Genomic DNA, 18,257 nt, shown 5'->3' with positions numbered 1-18,257 from the left:
AAATTTTGAGTCAAAACTACTTTCTAAGTCCGCCGGACTTTACGATGAAAAAGTTCGCTGGAGCCCACACACGATCGAATTGTCCGGCATACTGTGGACCGGCGAACCGAGTCCGCTGGACACAGGGCTGGTGCAAGGATTTTTGACACCCTAGGCGAAACCTAATTTTGTCGCCCCCACTTTGGCTCCGCCCCTGACCCCACCCCCTTTGCCCCTGTAACACATGTGACTTGACACATACACTGACCTACCTGACACATACACTTGCCTACCTGACCAGGGCCAGTGCTAGCCTATTTTGTGCCCTAGGCAAGACCAGCTAATTGGGGGAAGGGGAGAGGGGGGCTAAGAGAGAGGGGGACTGAGAGGGGGCTGAAAAAGAGGGGGTAGGAGGGAGGGCTGAGAGAGAGGGAGGCTGAGAGAGTGGGGGCTGAGGCTGGCTAAGAATGGAGGGAGGGCTAAGAGAGGGGGGCTGAGAGTGATGGGTGGGCTGAGAGTGACGGGTGGGCTGAGAGAGGGGGGCTGAGAGAGAGGTAGAAGGGAGGGCTGAGAGAGGGGGGTTAAGAGAGTGGGGGCTGATAGAGACAGGTGGGCTAAGAGAATAGGGAGGGCTGAGAGAGAAGAGAGGGGGCTGAGAGAATAGGGTGGGCCGAGAGAGGGGGGGTGATAGAAAAGGGAGGGCTAGGAGAGAAGGGAGGGGGCTTAGAGAGAGGGGGGATGAGAGAATAGGGAGGGCTGAGAGAGGAAGGATGGCTGAGAGAGACTGGTGGGTGAGAAAAGAGGGGGGCTTAGAGAGAGGGGGTGGCTGAGAGTATAGGGATGGCTAAGAGAGGGGGGATGAGTGAGAGAGAAGGGAGGGGGGGTGATCGAGGGTGGAGGGCTGAGAGGAGGGGAGGACTGAGAGGGGGGGCTTAGAGAGAGGGGTGCTGAGAAAGAAGGGAAGGGGCTTAGAGAGAGGGGGAGGGCTGAGTGAGGGGTGCTGAGAGAGAGAGAAGTAGGAGGGAGGGCTGAGGGAGAGGGGGGTTAAGAGAGTGGGGGCTGAGAGGGGGGCTGATAGAGACAGGTGGGCTGAGAGAATAGGGAGGGGTGAGAGAGAAGAGAGGAGGCTGAGAGAATAGGGTGGGCCGAGAGAGGGGGGCTGAGAGAAAAGGGAGGGCTAGGAGAGAAGGGAGGGGGCTTAGAGAGAGGGGGCTGAGAGAATAGGGAGGGCTGAGAGAGGGAGGCTGGCTGAGAGAGACTGGTGGGTGAGAAAAGAGGGGGGCTTAGAGAGAGGGGGGCTGAGAGTATAGGGATGGCTAGAAGAGGGGGGGTGATCGAGGGGGGCTGAGAGAGAAGGGAGGGGGGCTGATCGAGGGGGGCTGAGAGGGGAGGGGGCTTAGAGAGAGAGGGGGCTGAGAGTATAGGGATGGCTAGGAGAGGGGGGGTGATCGAGGGGGGCTGAGAGAGAAGGGAGAGGGGCTGGTCGAGGGGGGCTGAGAGGGGAGGGGGCTTAGAGAGAGAGAGGGGGCTGAGAGAATAGGGAGGGCTGAGAGAGGGAGGATGGCTGAGAGAGACTGGTGGGTGAGAAAAGAGGGGGGCTTAGAGAGAGGGGGGGCTGAGAGTATAGGAATGGCTAAGAGGGGGGGTGATCGAGGGGGACTGAGAGAGAAGGGAGGGGGGCTGAGAGGGGAGGGGGCTTAGAGAGAGAGGGGGCTGAGAGTATAGGGATGGCTAGGAGAGGGGGGGTGATCGAGGGGGGCTGAGAGAGAAGGGAGGGGGGCTGATCGAGGGGGAGGACTGAGAGAGAGGGGGAGGAGGAGTTTAAAGGAGATGAGAGACCCCTAGCCCTGCTCCTGTAGTCCCACCTCTGTCCCAGTCTCTGTCTGCAGGTGTGTATGACACACAGTACCTTCTATACCATGATGCCAGTCTCCTGCTTCGATCCGTCCAATTCTAGCGGCTCCCGCTGCAGCCTGCGCCTCCTGCCCGTCCTCTGTGACAGCTCTGTGCCCCCAGTGAGCGGCGAGCCTGTCATCCAGCTTCGGAGAGGAACTTGGAGCAGTCCGTTCTCTGGAAGCATGGGGTACACTGCGCGCGCTTGCCTCCTGGGGGAGGCGGGGTCAGGGGCGATGTCACGGAGGAGGCGTGGCCACGGTGGAGCTCTTCTCCTGAGTCCCCGGCTCTCCGGCTTATCTGCTCTCTGCCAGCCCCTCGCTGTTCACGGCCATGTAGCGATGGATGCCTGGCCGCCCACACCTCCCCAACTTCACACATTAGAGAGCGCCCTGGGGTTGGACATGTGACACTGGACCTGTGACACTCTTTGGCTGATAGAAGAGCAGAGAGGGGGGATTACTCATCTGAAAACACATAAGAGCGGAGAGCCAGGGTGGGGGCGCTGCGTGACATGGCTCTGTGGAGGACAGTGTAAAATAGCTAGCAGCCGGGCGCCCTAGGCGGCAGTGCGCCCTAGGCGGTTGCCTAATCCGCCTAGTGGTAGCGCCGGCCCTGGCTGGACAATTCGATCGTGTGTACGTGGCATTAGAAAAAAATATATATATAATGTTTGGGGGTTCCAAGTAATTTTCTAGCAAAAAAAAAATGTTTTAAACATGTAAGCACCAAAATCTCAAAATGAGGCTGGTCCTTAAGTGGTTAACACGTATATTTTATTATGTATTTATGAATAGGGGATACAGGGTTGGGGTGTAGATCAGCACTGCTCATACTATGTTGCAAATAATCTGGTGTGAAACTTTCCCTCTGTGCTGGAGCATCCTGTAAAGACCGCTCACTGCTGCTCTCTCTCCTTGTGCATGGTGACTGGTCTTTTCTCCTCCCCCTTCTGTAGGGGGCGGAGCCTGTAGTGGGTGGAGCCTGCTGGGTCACTCCCACCACTCTGCTTTCACAGAGGGAATTGATATCCTTTTGTGACTATTGAGGAATAAATGTAAATTAACATTTTTGCTTCTGCAGTTCAGCTTTAAATAGAGATTTTATTCTACATGGAGGCATGGTGCAGCAGTTCTTGGGCTGGGACTATATCATGTTCTGGATATTGGGGGTTATTTACTAAAGGCAAATCCACTTTGCACTACAAGTGCAAACTGAAAATGCAAAGTGTACTTGAAATTGCACTGAAAGTGCACTTGGAAGTAAAGTCGCTGTAGATCCGAGAGGACATGCAAGGAAAATAAAAAACAGCATTTTAGCTTGCACATGATTGGATAATAAAATCAGCAGAGCTTCCCCTCATTTCAGATCTACCTCTTAGATTTACAGCGACTGCACTTCCAAGTGCACCTTCAGTGCAATTTCAATTGCACTTGTAGTTTGCACTTGCAGTGCAAAGTGGATTTTCCTTTAGTAAATAACCCCCATTGTCTTCATTTGGATAGCAGCACCCCTTTAAATAATGAGCTCCCTTGTTACACCGTATCATTGTTACCACACAGGATGAACAGAACGAGCGAGACCAATGTTTTCATTTAACACGGAGGGGGAAACGGGTGCTGGGGAAGATGAAAGCGTATGACGGGGAAAAGAAGTGATCAGGGAAACAACATGCTGAAATCTTTACTGATTGTAAACGCCATAGAGATTATTCAAATTGCACTTCAAAGAGACTTTAATTAACTTCTGATCATGAGCCAAACCGCGGGTGACACACTTTGACGAAGTTGCACACATAAAGATTTTTTAACACATGCAATGTAATCATGTCAGGGCCTTAAAGGAGAACTGCAGGCAAAAGTAATTCATTTGTAAAGCCAAACTTGGGCTACCCCATCTGCATTTTAAAGCGGTATTAAACCCAAAAATAAACATGTATTAAATTGCAAATTTCTAATTCTTAGATCTTGTGGCTGCATTCATTTTTTTGGTGTATGTGTATGTGTGTGTGTGTGTTTTTTTTTCTTTTCTTTTTACCTGGTGATCTGGCCAGTCTGTTATGTGTAAAACTTCCTTTAACCACTTCAGCCCCAGAAGGATTTACCCCCTTAATAATCAGGCCATATTTTTTGCGATACAGCACTGCGTTACTTTAACTGATAATCGTGTCGGCGTGCAACGCTGTATCCAAATAAAATCAATGCCATTTTTTCACCACAAATAGAGCTTTCTTTTGGTGGTATTTGATCACCTTATTTTTTGCACTATAAACAAAAGAAAAATGACAATTTTGAAAAACAAAACAAAAAAACAATATCTTTTACTTTCTAATAAATAATCCAAAAAATTGTAAAAAAAAAACAACACATTTCTTCATCAATTTAGGCCAATATGCATTATGCTACAAATTTTTGGTAAGAAATAATCCCAATAAGTGTATATTGGTTGGTTTGCGCAAAAGTTATAGTGTCTACAAACTATAGGATAGATTTATGGACCTTTAATTTTTTTTTATTGTTTTTACTGGTGTAGCGCACTACTCCATTGGGAGCTGCTGGGTAGTTCATGCTATACTACTAACATGCATCCGTTCTTCCACCCAGCATGATTCACAACAGACACAGTCAATAAAGTTGAACAAATAACTTTTATTCCTTCTGCTGCAGTCCATGTGTAATGGTGGTGATAGGAAGTATGAGCTGCCTCCTCCTTCTAGTTCCTCTGAGTAGCTAGATCCCTTTCCCTTAACGAACTGACCAGTGCTCCTCTGAAAAGCACCTTGGTAATTGGATTCTGGAAGCCCCAGGCCTCACCTGACCATCTTACTTCCTGCGATCCTCCCCAGGCCATTTCAGGAAAGTCCGGATGATATCCCGGTCTACTCCGTCCGCTTTGCAGCTACTTGAAAATAGAACCATCCCAGCCAGGATGCCTGGATTAATTCCCCAGGATTTCTCAGGGGGCTTGATGTGCGTGGACCATCCGACACTGGGGCCTCTGAAACACCAGCCCTTCAGGATAGGTTCCTGCTCTCCAGCACTGGGGCCCCTTTGAGCCTGCTCCTTTGAGTTACATTTTGGCTGCTTCACTGGACTCAGTCTCTTCCCATCCTCCCCAGGAAGCATGTGACCTCAGTATATATATTAGTCCCGCCCCTGCCCATACAAATTAATGATTGGGCCAGGGCCATATACACTGCCTGCACTCCAGTCCCTGGCCCGCCTCCTTTCCAGAACATTCTTAGGGAAAGCAAGGGAGGGTTTTCCAGGGCAGAGTACAGGTGGTCACACCCCCCTCTATTCTACTACTCCTCCCAAACCAAATTAACCCACCAGACCTAAACAAACAGTGTAAGGCACTGGAAATTTCACCTAACTCTAACCTTTTAGCACCCACCTAAAGGTGGTGGGCGCTACATACACCCCCCCCCCCCCTCTATAATCACAACTGTCCCCATTTGTGGAAAAGGAATGCACAAAGCAGGAACAGTCCTAACCTACCTCCTAAACATGAGGCATCTCATAAACCCTTAAGTGTAATGTGTGTGTAAAATTTAAAAAATATATATAAAAGATCACAATACAATATTTACATCCTAACTATAGATCCCTATACTTAGTAAATAATACAGAGAGAACTGAAGCACTGCCCCCGAGGGGGGAATACTTCAATTACTACAGGTCTTCTTTCTTTGGTCTTCTCGTCCAAGGATACCTGTAAATAAACACACACATCCTGTTCTACAAACTATCTATAGCCATCAACAATTAGTTGGCACGTGTGATCCTGTCAGGGCTGCCATCCCCTCAAAATGAGTAAAGTAGACTCCTGCAGAATGCAGCCTGAGCAGACACACCAGTATACTGTACATGAAGAAGCCAGACTACTTTCTAATTGGCTTCAACAGAAGTCCAAAACTTTTTAAAAAAGATATACAAAGGGATGAACAGGGACAGCAGGTGATGGTGTCCATAACTGGCCAGTTAGACACTGATACCGTTGCCCTGTATAGGAAGTCACATTGGGATACCCCACCCAACCCGTCTGCACACTTGCAGTCCATGACATGTCCAGCATACCTGTAAGATCACAGTACAAGTAATACTGGGGGTATAGCAACCATCTGCGTGTGTCCCCTTTCCCCTCTGACTGAGATGGAGTAAGATTTAGTGTGCTGGCCAGGCTTGTGAACCAGGACTCTGTCTTTATAGATGGCCTTTCCCTGCCACCACTCACAAAAGATGTCCTGGAATCTCACCCACATCTCATGATCAGATGTCCACTGGGGTTTAGGTACATGTAGGTAGTCCCAGACAAGGTCACTCTCCCACCACTCACGGGAGGCCTCCACTGTCTCCATGACCTTGTCCGGCACATAGGGAAAGTCTAGTCCCCATTCTTTGGCAACCCTCTTTTGGACATCTTGTTGAAACCGAGACAGCCGTGGCAGCTTCTTGGGCCTTCCTCGCCCAGGCAGGGCACATGCGTTCGGAACTCTCACAGCCCTTTGCTGGAAGGTGGATGCCCTGTTTTGAGGGGTGTCTGAAAAGTGTTTGACAGGGGGTACTGGGGGTGCTGGGAAGGTGGCTGTGCTCTCCGGAGCCCCGGTTGAAGCACTTAACGACGTGGAGCTTTCCAGGTACCACTCATCCTCCCCACTTGAGCTACCATCCTCAGGAGAGGACCAAACGAACAAATGTTCCAATGATCAATACCGATCCAGCACTTCTGGTGAACCCCAGTCTATGGCCCTGCCCTTGCTTCCCCTGTTAAAAAAACTATGCTTATTTTTTGCTGTGTTCTGTTGGGGAGAATTCCCATTGCTTCGCATCCAGAGATGCAACAGAAAGTGAGGGAAATTACCATCTCGTAGTAGTCACTGGATTAAATGGGATATCCGTTCTAATGACTGGGAATACTGGTTCACATGCTGGCATGACCTTTTGAGAATATGTTCATACGGCACACTATATTGGTTTCCAGTGCTGCCATTCCCTTTTCCAGTCTGATGTACAGGGATTTGAAATAGGCTGATACCAAATCAAATTCAGGTACACACACTGTTTGCATTAAAAAAAAAACAAAAAAAAAAACAATAATGTATTTAAAACACAGAGCTCTGCTAGTTTGCATCTTTTATATCAGCCTGGAGTTCAGCTTTAAGCCAAAGTGCTATAGCTCATATGTGATTGCAAAGTAGTATCATGAGATAATGACTTGGAAATTGCCCCAGTTGAATCCTTGTAGCCTCTTTACAGCTCCCCCTAGTTTCATTAGTAAAATAGCAGACAAGATTGTGTGTTGCCAAGTTCTCAAGGGCAACCACCAGGCAAGGATCTCAATGCTTCCCTAATTAACACTTAATGAATCAATTAGTCAAGCCGAAATTAGAACTGGAAAATCTGCTCTAAGCATGTGATACTCGATTCATGTTGATTGTCCTTGAGGACAGATCCAGGAAAGAGAGATCTACAGCAAAGCTTTTCAAACTTTGTTGGGACACTTTGATTTGAATTTCCTAGGATGTGTTGCACCCCCTTTGTATCTCCATGCTTCTTCAAAACCAATTGAAGCTGAACCCCAGACAGATATAAAAGATAGAGATTAATTCAGTTCTGTAACCATTGACACATGTATTTTTAAAATGCAAGTAGTGTCTGTAGCTGAATTTGACCAGAATGAGACTATTGCAGTCCCTGTACATCAAGGTGTTACTGATTTACAGACTGGGAACAGAAACATGACAGGCTGGATTATTATGGCAGTCATACAACCCAGAAAACTGGTAACATCTTATGGTGCAAAAGGTGTACTACAAGGGTCAGCTTCAGGTTGAAGGTAAGTATTGCCACACAAATAGCTTTTTATTTTAGGTTCATAAAGGTTTATTAGGAAAAAGAATATATAACAAACAGTATTCAGTCATTACAGATACAGGTGATAACAGTTTGGTATATGCGTCCATATGTAGCACTGTAGATAGAAATGTGCGCAACGTGAACAATTACACTACAATAGTTTTATTTTATTAAATATTTTAATAGGCTATATTTTTACTGGATACAAAGAGATTTCCAAGCTCAAACTTACCAACCAGACAGCGACCAACTCGAATTGCTCTGTCTAACAATATGCGTTTAAGATCAGGGGTTTAGGAGCTCCTTACAGGTTCACCTGCCATCTGCCTATCCATTAAAATGCATGTGCTTTCACACTGGAGCGGTGCGCTGGCAGGACGGTAAAAAAAGTCCTGCTAGCAGCATCTTTGGAGCGGTGATGGAGCAGTGTATACATACCTGCCTGCTCCTGAAATCAATGGGGCAGTGCGGCTATACCGTCGGCATTTCTCTGCTGCTAGCAGGGGGTAAAAGCACCCTGCTAGAGGCCGAATAGTGTTGCGAAATTGGTGGTAAAGTGTGGCTAAAAATAGCGGAATTTTACCGCCCCAGTTTGAAAGGGGTCTTAGGGACTACAGAAAACAGGCAGCCTTGACAGGCCTGTAGCTTACACATGTATTTACAAATGTGTGCAGACTAAACCCCTGTTCTTAACGCACATTGTTAGATAGGTCAATTTGGTTTGGTTGTTGGTTGGTAAGTTGGAGCTTGGAATTCTTTGCATTTGATACCAAAACATGGTTTTGGTAAATCTAAAGACAAAAATCTGCAGAAAATCTAATAGTGTGTATGGGGCCTTAGGCAAATTTTCAGCGATGCTTTTTCCTCCCTTGGAGCAAAGAAATGAAAAAGATAAAAGAAACGTCCTTTGTGGCTGAGGCCTAATACTGTTCCACCCTTCATCAGGGGTTGATCATTGTTTGAACTAGGTCGCCATATAGTAAATAAAAGTGTATGGGAACCAATGTCTTATGAGAACAATGGTTTTAATATTTGGACTTTTGAGACGTTGGTCCTCATTGGTTTGAATACACTTGGATTTCCTAGTCTTGGCTAACAAATTTTTCAAGGGACCCCCCAGGCTGGTATGGAGCTGCCATTCCCAAGTAACCAAATGTGAAGATTGACTCCCGAAAGTTTGTGTTACTCTTACTGGGTCATATAAGTAAAGGCTTTTAACTTGCTTTGGAAATTTTAGCCAATGTTTTCCCAGATAATTTTCTGTTAAGCGAACAGATACTTATATTCTAATATCTGATCCCTGCAGATTATTAAAGGGGTTGTAAACCCTCGTGTTTTTTCATCTTAATGCATCCTATACATTAAGGTGAAAAAACACCTGGAAGTCACCCCCCCATTTTATTAACCTGAGCCCTGGAAATTCCCACGGCGGAGACGCGCTCTTCCTCTGCCTGGGGCTCTTGATTGGATAGATTGATAACAGCGCAGTCATTGGCTCCTGCTGTTGTCAATCAAATCCAATGTCGTGGGTGCTGGGGGGTGGGGCCGGGTCCGGCATTCGTCTCTGTGGACGCAAATGCTGGTCTCAGGAGCGCACCCGCAAGGTAACCCCCTTGGGAGAGCGCTTCTCCTAGGGGGTTATCAGATGTGGGGAGGAGCCGCAAGAGCTGCCGGGGGACCCCAGAAGAGGATGTTCGGGGCCACTCTGTGCAAAACAAGGTGCACAGTAGAGGTAAGTATGATATGTTTGTTATTTAAAAAAAAAAAAAATCGATCCTTTACAATCACTTTAATGGGCCAGATAATACCTAAGCAGGTCATGTAATATAGGTTTGTACTCAGCCTGCATAATAATCAGCAAATATTATCCAGGTATGTCGGGACCACCATGCCCATCACACACACTGAGCTTCTCTACTAAAATTCTCAAATGTAATTGTTAGCAATTTAAACGTGGCAGTCTATGATCTTAATTAATTTCTTTCATGACCTAATTGAAATTCACAAGTCAGGCTTTTTTTTTCTCTGCTTATCCTCTTAGATCTCATTTGAGTTTTGCTGTTGATTTCTATTGCCTCATTCACAATAAGGCAATTAATTTCTGATGTAATGATTAAAACAAGGCTTGACATGAAAAAGACACTGCAGGCTAATTAACAACCCCTGCAAACGAAGCAAGAGCTGTCACTCATCGACACACATCCAAGATTAGTTCTGTTTCCTAAAGGAGAACTCCAGCATGACATAGTACCTTCTGGTGTTTCTATACAGCAAGTACTTTGCTATTCTGGAATCCAGTCCCCTCATTACCAGAGCGATTAGCCTCCAGGGACAAAATCGTTGTATTTTTCCAAGGTGCAGTTAAAATTTTTCTTGTGTGAGAAGCTGTTGTGACTGTGTTTGGTTGGCTGTGACCCCTGAGACCTCCCTAATGAAATGTGTATGGGTGGTAGACTATTGTTTCAAACGCAACTGGCAAGTCAAGCAACAAAGTCTAGAGGCTCATTTACACGGTCCACAGTGGATCTCACTTCAGAGGGCATTTGACAGGTGGTGGGGAGGTGTTATATCACCTTCTCACCTCTTTTTAACCCATAAAAGGCCACTCCCTCACACCGTTGTGGTGGACGGCCTCATTAACTTGAATGGGTCACGTTAAACAGGAGATACTGCAACAGGGCAGTTAATTCTTGCTGTAGCTGAGAAGCAATCCGCTGTATTTTTAGCTTACATTTTTTTTTTTAAATGTCAGCAGCTACAAATACTGCAGCTACTGACTTTTAAAATATGGACGCTTACTTGTCCAGGGTGCCCGCGATGTCGGCACCCAAAGCCGATCTGTCCCTCGGCTCTCGGGTGGAGGCACCGCCATCTTCAGTAAGGGAATCAGGAAGTGAAGCCTTGCTATTTCACAGCCTGGTACCCTACTGCACATGCGCGAGTCGTGCTGCATGATCCCACTGGTCCCTGTTGTCTTCTGGGACCTGTGTGTTTCCCGGAAGACAGCGGGTGGTGGACAGAGGAGGTGCCGGACATGGCTTAGATATCCGCGGATACTGCGGCTATCTATGCCCAGAAGTGGTAGCAAATACCTGTATTAGACAGGTAACTCCCCCCTCCCATGTCACATTTGACACCTTGCAAGGGGGAGGGGGGAGGATTCTGAAAATCAGAAGTTCCATCTTTGGGTGTAACTCCGCTTTAAGGGAGAGCGGTGGATGAGCAGTAAAAACTTAAGCCAACCACGTGTTTTTAAAATCTCCTAACTGCAAGTGTAAGTGAGCCCTTATCCTCAGTTCACACTATGAACCGTATATGAATCGCACAGGAACTGTACCACATTCCTGTGCAATTCACTTGCAATTCAGTGTGGTGTGATTTGAGGCCATTCATTATGAATGAGCTCAAATCACACTGCATCACGCCAAAGTCATGCATGCACCAATTTTGGAACCGCACTGCAACCAGATCACATGGTCGTTTTGTACTACGCAATCCGCTGCAGGCAAAGGCACTGCTTATGTGGCCTATGTTTGGAATGTCGTTAAGATCGCACTGACAGCCGCTGCAGATCGCAAGGGCAGTGCAATTTGAATGTGGTGCAAGAAATGTTTACAGATCGTGGGTTTCCTGTGCCATATTCCAGTGGGCACCTAGGCTTAGTAGTAGTAGTAATAAGTATAGCATTCCACTTCAGCCTGCTGTTACCTGCTGACAGCTGAATGTAAAAAAAAAAGTTGCTGGCAATATAAAATTGTGGAAAAAAACTGTGTGGGAGTCGTCGTCCCCCATCCATACCAGGCCCTTCAGGACTTTAACAAGGGAGCCCTAAATATAAAAATAATAATAATAAAATAAATAGTATCCCTACTCATTCACCCCCAAAGAAAGGGTCGTGTGAAAAAAAACCCACAGAAGATGGTTTTTGACAAGTCCTTTGTTTTTGTTTTTCTTGTTTTTTTAATAATGTACCCCGGTGTAACGCCGGCCGCCAACCCAATAAAAAAGTCCACACCCGACAGCTCCCCCGTCTCCCCCCGCCATATAAATGAAGGGGCGTTGGATTTTGAGTAGGTGTCTACTTTAAAGCTTGACTCCAAGAACACTGAAAATTGTAGTGAGGCTGTGCTCATTTGTTCTAATGGAGATGAAAAGTACTTACCTAGTCCTCCCCCTGACAGACTAAGCTCCCCCATGCTCTGGCGGTGGACTGTCCCACAGCGTCAAGTCCAAAACAGGGCTATGATCATCTGTCTTGACGATGTCAGAACCTTGGACCGATAGAGCATGGAGGAGAAGATGCTGGTCTAGGTCCAGCATCTAGTAGCGCAGATGATTGAATAAGTAAATATTCCTTTCTATGTACCCTAGACTTAATCACTTGCCTACTGGGCACTTTCACCCCCTTCCTTGCCCAGGTCAATTTTCAGCTTTCAGCGCTGTTACGCTTTGACAATTCCGCGGCCATGCAACACTGTTCCCAAACTAAACTTTTATCAATTTTTTTGAGACAGATAGAGCTTTCTTTTGGCGGTATTTAATCACCACTGGGTTGTTGTTTTTTTGCTAAACAAATGAAAAAGGACCAAATATCATGAAAAAAAAATACTTTTTTCTTAGTTTCTGTTATAAAATGTAATAAGTAATTTTTCTCCTTCCCTGATGGGCACTAATAGGCTACACTGATGGGCACTAATATTCAGCACTGATTCGCACTGAAGAGGCAGCACTGATAGGCACTGATGGCCACTGATGGGCACTATTAGGTGGCAAAGTTGAGCACTGATGAGCACTGATAGGCAGCACTGTGATTAGACACAGCTGATCACATGGTAAAGGGCCATTGTGATTGGCACTTTACCATGATCTGTGATCAGCTGTGTCTGAAGGACACAGAGATAATAGAGCACTCCCGATGCATGCCCTGGGGATAGCGGGGAGGCAGGGTCCTAGGAGGATGTCAATAGACACCCTCCCATAAATGTGACCACACTGTAGCCATCATTGTAAACCTCTGACATAAAATAAGAACAAAGCATATCCCTCTATAGCAGGGGTTAGAAACCTGTAGATCATGATCTGCCAGTAGATCGCAGCCAGGTGATTGGTAGATTGCGGTCTGGGCTTTCTGACCCGTCATTCCAGAACATCAAACACAGTGCAATGCAGAGGGACTACTTGTAAAGCTGGAGCTGAAGTGCTGGCTCCTGTCCCATGTGGAGTGATACCAACTGCACTCCATCTATTATCCTGGCTAGTGGTCTCCAGAGTTGTACAAGCAGCAGGAAAGATCTTTAGGTCAATGTGAAGCAATACACTGGGCATAATAGTATAGGGTTGCTTTCACTCTGATGTTTACCCACACCGAGTGGTTTAGCCATAGACTTCTATTATATCCTGCGGGTTTGGTGCACTTTTTGAATGCAGGAGTTTTAGTGCAATTCCAGAAAATGAACCACATCTGCAGTTTATAAGAGAAGTCTATGACAAAGTGCAGCTAGCCCAGGAAAGTCGAAGATGCACTGCACTGCACCCACGGTGTGAGTAAACCGCAGCGCATCAGTGTGAAAGCAGCCTTCTAGGGGGCTCAGAACAGTAAGGGTTCATTTACAGTTGCAGTTTGGGCAGTGGTAAAACCTCATAGTTAAGACGTGTTTTTATCACCCCCCCAAACTGCACCACTTTAGCTGCAGTGGCCAGGGGGTGTACACATGTCGCAGCCGCAGCAGGAGTTATACACCCTGCCATGGTGGGTGGGTGTAGTACCTGCCAAGTATGACCCATTCAAGTGAGTGAGGCCGCTCTGCAAGTGCCCTGCAACCTTGTGCAGTACAGCAAACAAGGGGTTAAAGCAGGCAGTGTTGTTGCTTTCTCACCACCTCCTTTATCCCCTTGGACCCCACAGGAGCATGCAGTTGTGGTGCACTTGTGGCACTCACCAAAAGCAATAGAATTCCTGACGAGACATGCATACACCTTTTGGCTGCTGCCTCAGCGGTAAAAGGGGGCGGTAAAAGCACAACTCAACTGTAGGGTTTACCCACCCCCCAACTTTACGTGTGAATGAGCCCTAAAGGTGCCATTGCCAATTGCAACAGGCACTGCTGCTCCTCTGAAAAGGTGGTGAGGAGGCAATATGTTGCCTCATCACCACATGATTTAAGCCCATGATTTCTGTACGGTAGTATGGCAATTAGTGGTTTAAACCAGGTGTGAGAAGACGACATTGTGCCTGGTGATCTTTGACTTCTCCCATGTTGTTCAGGTAGAGCTCCACCTCTTTAAAGTGGAAGTAAACCCATCGATTTAAACAGTTAAAAAAAAAGCCATGCCGGGAATGCTAAGTGCACATTGGCTGTGCTCTCAGCCAAACGATCAAACCATCCAATGGCTGGTGTCATAACGAATCACATGTGCAGCACCGTAGCAGTTGAAGATTAAACAGAGGCAAAGATGGCAGCTTCCTTGCCTGAAAACGATAGGGGAGTTTACTTCCACTTTAAGGTTGCCTACCCCTGCTCTATAGTGTTTACTTGTCTAAGTGTGTCATTTCTGTCTGCTGCCTCGTTCCTCTGCTATCAGCATGAGTGACTTGAGGGGTGAGCTCTGGCTGTAGCTGATTGACATCCTCAGATGTGTGCTGTGTGAAGGGGGGTGTGTCCCATCCATCCAATCAACTCTAAGGCCGCGTACACACGCGGGGACTGTTCGCTCAACTTTGTCCGCTGAACAGTGTTTCGGCGGACAGTCCGCTCGTGTGTGGGCTTTCAGCGGACAGTTTCAGCGGACAGTCTGCTGAACAAAGTTTTTCGGAAATTCCGAAAAACTGTCCGCTGAAACTTTGTTTCAGCGAACAGTCCCCTCGTGTGTAGGCTTGTTCGTCAAACTAAGTTCCGCGCATGCTCAGAAAGGATTTACACGCCGAAGTTTGCATTGCAGTGTATAGGACGTCGTTTTCTAGTCCCGTCGTACGTGCCGTTCACGTCATCGCGCACGGTTTCAGCGGACTGTTCGTTCGTCGTGTGTGGGCAAGTCCGTCCATGCTAATTTTGAGCGGACTGTCCGCTGAAACTGTTTGACGGACAAAGTTGAGCGAACAGTCCCCGCGTGTGTACGCGGCCTCAGAGCTCTTCTCCCTGAGCTCTGCTGAGTTTAACTTCAGCTCCCCGTCCTCTGTTTTCTGAAAGCTCAGACAAGCAGTATAAATTGTGGACTTACGTAGAATGATTTGCTTCATCTCTCTGTATCACCTGAGGCCAGTCACTTCACTGGTACAGTATATGTAAAGGTTTACAACCACTTTAAACCAGCCGGTAACCCTTGTGGTGTGGATGCAGCCCACTGCATGGGAGAGTTTTCAGTGTTCCTGGAATCGGGCTTTAAAGCAGACACCTACTCAGAACTTTTTTTTTCTATTTTTGGGTGAAGTGTTGAAGGGTTAGACGAGGCTTCCTATTTCTATTGAATTCTGTTGATGTCTATGTCCCCTCTGGGTATATTTCCCCTAATTTTCTGCTTTTAGAGACTGGAGCTACATGGAACAAGAAGCAGAGAAAATTGTTGTAATTACAAATGTTTAGGCATTCTCATGTTAATTTATTTTGTTTGTATTGGTATGACACAAAAAAGTGGAGAAACAAAAAGCCAAATCTGAAACATTCCACACACAACTCCAAAAATGGACTAGACAAAATGATTGGCTCCTTCTCAAAATTGTAAGAAAGAATTGCATTCCAAGTTTGTGATACTCTTGTAATTTCTTAATAAAACTTGTATCAGTTAATAGGTGCTGACAATATAGAAATCAACCAGTCAACCATTTAAATCAAATCAACCAGTTAAAATTCTGAAATATTGACTCAACCTTTCTGTTGTGTGTCTCTGTGTGCCACGCGGAGTATGGAGAAGAGAAAGAGCCACAAATAATTGTCTGAGGGTTTGAGAACAAAAATTGTAGAAAAAAATGGACAATCTCAAGGCTACAAGTCCATCTACAGAGATCTTAATGTTCCTGTGTCCACTGTGCACAACATTGTCAAGAAGTTTACAGCCCATGGCACTGTAGCTAATCTCTCTGGACGTGGACAAAAGAGAAAAATTGATTCAAAGAGTTTGCCAAAACGTACCCGAGGAAGCCAAAATGACAGCTTTTTGGTAAAGCCCACCATTCTACTGTTTTCAGAAAAAGAAATGAGGCCCTTAAAGAAAAGAATACAGTCTCTAAATTCAAACATGGAGGTTCATTGATGTTTTGGGGTTGCTTTTCTGCTTCAGGCACAGGATGTCTTGACCGTGTGCATGGCATTATGAAATCTGAGGACTACCAAAGAATTCTGGGGTGCAATGTAGGGCCCAGTGTCAGAAAGTTGGGTCTCCATGTGAGATCATGGGTCTTACAGCAGAACAATGACCCAAAGCACACATCAAAAAGCACCCAGAAATGGTTTAAGACAAAGTGCTGGAGAGTACTGTACTTGCCAGCAACGAGTCCAGATCTAAATCCTAGAGAGCACCGGTGGAGAGATCTCAAAACAGCAGTTGGGAAAAGGAACCCTTCCAACCTGAGAGACCTGGAGCAGTTGGCGAAAGAAGAGTGGTCCAAAATTCCAGTAAGAAATTCATTGATGGTTACAGGAAGCAATTGATTTCAGTGATTTTTTTTTCCCAAGGGGTGTGCTACCTAATATTAAATTGAGGGCGCCAATAATTTTGTCTAGACCATTTCTGGAGTTTTGCGTGGAATGTGTCAGATCTGTTTTTTTGTTTCTCCACTTTTTTGTTTCATACCAATACAAACAAAAGTAATAAACATGAGAATGACTTAAAGAGGAGGTGCCACCTTAAACAAAAAATATTAAAAGTCAAAACACTGCAGCTGCTGACTTTTAATAAATGGACACTTACCTGTCCCAGGGTCCAGCGATGTCGGCAGCAGAGGACGTGCTTACTGGTCCCCGTTGTGTCCTGGGAACTGTGTGTTTCCCAGAACACAATGGGGGGGGGGGGATCTGCGGCTATTCCCAGAAGTGGGTGCAGATACCTGGATTATACAGGCACCCCCCTCCCCCCTGAAAGGTGCCAATTGTGGCACCGGAGGGGGGGAGGGTTCCGATGAGTGGAACTTCCACTTTAGGGCGGAGGTCCGCTTTAACATTTTTAATTGCAACAATTTTCTGGGTGAAGAGGTGCATTATCGGACAGAAATGCAGAGGTGCCGATATTTTTAGCCATGACTGTATATGCATTTCATTAAAAATTCACTTTGTGGTTGAAAAAGACTCTTATGCCCCATGCACACGGTCGGATTCTCCAATGGAAAATGTGTGATCGGATCATGTTGTCAGAAAATCCGACTGTGTGTGGGCTCCATCTGACTTTTTCCATTGGATTTTCCGAAGCACAAAGTTTGAGAGCAGGATCCAACATTTTCCGACAACAAAATCCGATCGCATAAATTCCGATCGTGTTTAGACAATTCCGACGGACAAAGTCCAACGGGCAAAGTGCCACGCATGCTCCGAGTAAACGAAGAGACGAAAAGCTATTGGCTACTGGCCCGTTTATAGTCCGGACGTATGTGTTTGACGTCACCTCGTTCAGAACGATCGGATTTTCCGACAACTTTGTGCGACCGTGTGTATGCAACACAAGTCCAGCGGATTTTGTGGTCGGAATGTCCGGCCGTGTGTATGGGGCATAAGACATGCAAGTGGACATCTCCTATAACAGTTATCTGCACTGAGCCTGCCTGTGCGGCTGTACTAGCATAGATCCTTTAAGTAACTGTTGCTTAAAAAAAAGTTAAGCTCTTGTTTCATCAGTTTCCAGCAAACTCCATGCATCTAGGGCAATTGTTTAAGCTGGGACCTCCTAAATAAAAACATATTTTTCTACTAGATAATTACCTAGTGGCTACAAATCTGGCTCTTGTATTCAGATTGTCAGTTCCTTCTTCTTCTCCCCCCATCAGCGTTTAGTCTTAATACCATGAAATATTCTTCTTTATCAAGTCTCTGTGATGTTCTGGTGGGAAGAGACTATTGAAAAATGTATGAATCCTCGTTACTCTTGGCTAATGTATTCAGACTACTCTCCAGTGCCCGATCACAGCAACAACCTACTTTCTCTCCTGCAGGAAGAACTGGGGGAACTGATGCAGATAGTCAAAGAGAAGAAACTAAAGAGCGAGTTAGCCGGCATGCAGAAAAAGAAGTGTATCCATGGAAACACGAAATCCAGCCCGAAACCTCAACAGACCAATAGCCTGCAGAGGTACGTCACCATGAAACGCATCGGAGACAGCGAACACGACTCGTGGGATAAATCTCTCCTCAGCATGAAGTTTTAATGCTGAGAAAGTGACTAGTTTCCTGTAGAGAGGCATAGAATAATCATAAGACGGAAACATACGAGGTTTTAATCTTTAAATGTGTAACGGGAGGTGTAGTGATTCTTAAAGTGAACCTGCACCCAGAATATGCTCACCAAGGAGTCTACTTATAAAAACTATTTGCGTTGAGAATGTCT

At 46.2% G+C, this 18,257-nt stretch overlaps 1 protein-coding gene across 6 annotated transcripts in view; it reads left to right on the top strand.

Annotated features, from left to right (window-relative positions):
- The window catches only part of LOC143997622 (uncharacterized), a 238,961-nt gene that overhangs the window by 195,345 nt on the left and 25,359 nt on the right, over positions 1 to 18,257 (top strand). For all 6 annotated transcript variants that reach the window (XM_077493318.1, XM_077493319.1, XM_077493321.1 and 3 more), the window contains one exon: positions 17,866 to 18,002. In XM_077493318.1, coding sequence (XP_077349444.1) covers positions 17,866 to 18,002 — 137 coding nt within the window. The remainder of the gene's footprint in view (positions 1 to 17,865; positions 18,003 to 18,257) is intronic.

The sequence above is a fragment of the Lithobates pipiens genome, unplaced genomic scaffold (genome assembly GCF_037356315.1).
Source record: "Lithobates pipiens isolate NorthernLeopardFrog02 unplaced genomic scaffold, aLitPip1_a1.2 Scaffold_19, whole genome shotgun sequence".
Classification (NCBI taxonomy): Eukaryota; Metazoa; Chordata; class Amphibia; order Anura; family Ranidae; genus Lithobates; species Lithobates pipiens.
Note: the sequence above shows the minus strand (reverse complement) of the source record. Positions and strands in the feature narration are given on the sequence as shown.